The sequence below is a fragment of the Penaeus monodon genome, unplaced genomic scaffold, assembly GCF_015228065.2.
Source record: "Penaeus monodon isolate SGIC_2016 unplaced genomic scaffold, NSTDA_Pmon_1 PmonScaffold_56, whole genome shotgun sequence".
NCBI lineage: Eukaryota > Metazoa > Arthropoda > Malacostraca > Decapoda > Penaeidae > Penaeus > Penaeus monodon.
In genome coordinates this window covers 133,128-135,627 of record NW_023660551.1, presented here as the reverse complement: position 1 = coordinate 135,627, position 2,500 = coordinate 133,128, and the positions used below count along the sequence as shown (strand labels likewise).

Here is a 2,500-nt window from a genome sequence, read left to right as displayed (position 1 = left end):
ACCACCCAGGAGTGGCTCAGCACTTGCACCAGCAAGAAGAAGTTCAGGGAAAGAGCTGCTGCGGGGAGCCACGGCGTGGCCGGCACTCGGAAGGCGACGGTTTGGCTGGGACGGAGGACGGGCAGGCGAGTGAGCAAGACCACCAGCAGGAGAGTGACCAACATGCAGACGGCCAAGGTCGCTACCAGGAACGGGTGAGTGCCGCCGCCTCGCCACCCGTACACTGCCACAAAGGATTCCACAATAATATTTAATAGCAGAACTGCAAGTATCAAGCACGCCCGCCGAGCTGAAGCGGGGTTCGGCGTGCTGGGCGCGCCGGTGTCCAGCGTTGCTACACGCAGCTTTTCCTGGTACTCGGCTACTGCGGCGTCTATGTCGTCCTCCACTTCTGTATCCGTTTCGTAACCTGATGCAGCCGACTCTGACTCTGAGTCAGCCACTTGAGAAGGTTCATGGGATGCAGTGCCCTCCGGCGCTGAGCACTCACTCGCTGTTTGCAGGGCAGTGGGATTCGAGGGCGGAGAGAGGGGTGCATGCAGGGGAGAGATGGGCGACGTTTCGAGGTTGTCCAACAGTGGAGCGGTGTCGCGGGCGTCGTGGCTGAGTCCGCTGACGCCGCTCTCGGAGCCCGGGGACGTGAGCGGTGAAGCCTTGGGCTTCCCGGGAAGAACCCGCTGAGGCAGAACACGCAAGCCATCCTGGGGTGGGGTAGGAGAGAGATAGCAATAGTGGAATGGAAACTACTTGCTCTCCACCTTTTCTCTAAGCATGAACGCACACACACACACACACACACACACACACACACACACACACACACACACACACACACACATGTACACAAGTACACATTTCAGTGGTTCAAAAATCACAATCTTTGAGCTTTACTACTAACTTTACCACTAACATGATTGATACAATTACAAATATAAACAAGTGAATATGTTATGATAAAGCACTATGGGTTCATATCTAGTACAGGAAAAATCCTCTCTAAGGATTTATGTGGCTGAATGCCCAAACTCCTCTCTGGCCACCACTATAGCAGAAAGAACTGGCCACAATTCGATTTTAATAAAGCACAGCTGATAGTGTTTTAACGTTCCGGGAGTTTCATTAAGAGAGTTATCAAGTTGTGGAGGACTTTGGGTAAGGTAAAAGCCATTCATGTAATATCCAACTGACATTTAGTAGATTTTTATCCAGATACATTTAATTGCCTCTGAATCACACACCAAAACACGAATATACATGTATACGTGTCTATATATATATATATATATATATATATATATATATATATATATATATATCATCCTCATCATAATCAAGGGGCAAACGCCGACAGGGGCGCATGACCGCATCCAACCACGAGGGTCCCTCAAGGCGAGTCTCTAAGTAGGCCCCCGGCCCATCTCGCGACAGGTCTCATTGAGCTGCCCAAGCCATGATCTCCTGAGTCGTCCCACAGGCCTCCTCCACCTAGGGTTGTCTCGCAAAGAGATAACCTGATGGGCAGGGTCATCCACAGGGGATCAAGCTAGGTGCCATATAGCCTGAGTTGGCGATCCCGGATTATGCAAGTAACAGGTTCCATGCCAATCTCACGGTGTAACCGTCGGTTGGACACATGGTCCTGCCAACTGTCCCCCATGATCCAGCAAAGGGACTTGTTACAAAAGGCATCAAGACGAGGCTCCAAGACACTGGATAGCGTCCAGGTTTCGCTTCCATAGAGCAAAACTGGCAGTATCAAGGCCTTGAAGATACATAGCTTGGTCCTTTTGCATAGTTACCGACATCTCCAAATGCTCTTGTTGATCGAGATCATGGCTCCTGTTGCCAGACCAGTCCATCTATTGACTTCTTGGTCTGACAGCCCAGAGATATGGACTACGCTACCAAGGTATGTAAAACTCTCTGTAACTTCGTCCTCGCCGGAAGCATGGATCAACTGAACAGATTCTCCTAGCAAGCCCCCAAAGTCCTGAATCTTGGTCTTGGTCCAGGAGACCTCTAGGCCTAAGGGCTTCGTCTCATTATAAATGATTCAAGAGCCGTCACCTGTGACTCCAGGGACTCAGATAGGATAGCAACATCATCGGCAAAGTCAAGATCTGAGACCTTGATATTGCCCAGTGTTGCTCCACACTGACTTTGGCTAGTAGTTCTGTCCATTATCCAGTCCATGTTGAAAAGTGTTGGTGCAAGGACACAGCCTAACTGTAAGAGGGTCTAACTGGTACAACTGCTCAAAATACTCAGCCCAATATTCATGAAATCCAACATGATCTGAGATGATCCGTCCATCCACTGATTGGACTGCAGTCATCTGTGAGGAGGGTTTAAAGTTCAGCTTTCTCAGGGCTTGGTAGGCAAGGCGAAGGTCGTTCATTCAGCCGAGCCATGCGACATACTTCAGTGGCCTCCAATGACTCCAGGGAGATGTAATTCTGCCGTGTCCTCGGGCGTACGCCAATAGACTCCTGGGCTGCTT

General features: G+C 50.2%; 1 protein-coding gene across 3 annotated transcripts in view; it reads right to left on the bottom strand.

The window, feature by feature from the left end:
* The window catches only part of LOC119571239, a 42,567-nt gene that overhangs the window by 753 nt on the left and 39,314 nt on the right, over positions 1 to 2,500 (bottom strand). For all 3 annotated transcript variants that reach the window (XM_037918644.1, XM_037918643.1, XM_037918645.1), the window contains one exon: positions 1 to 701. This exon is cut by the window's left edge and continues 23 nt beyond it. In XM_037918644.1, coding sequence (XP_037774572.1) covers positions 1 to 701 — 701 coding nt within the window. The remainder of the gene's footprint in view (positions 702 to 2,500) is intronic.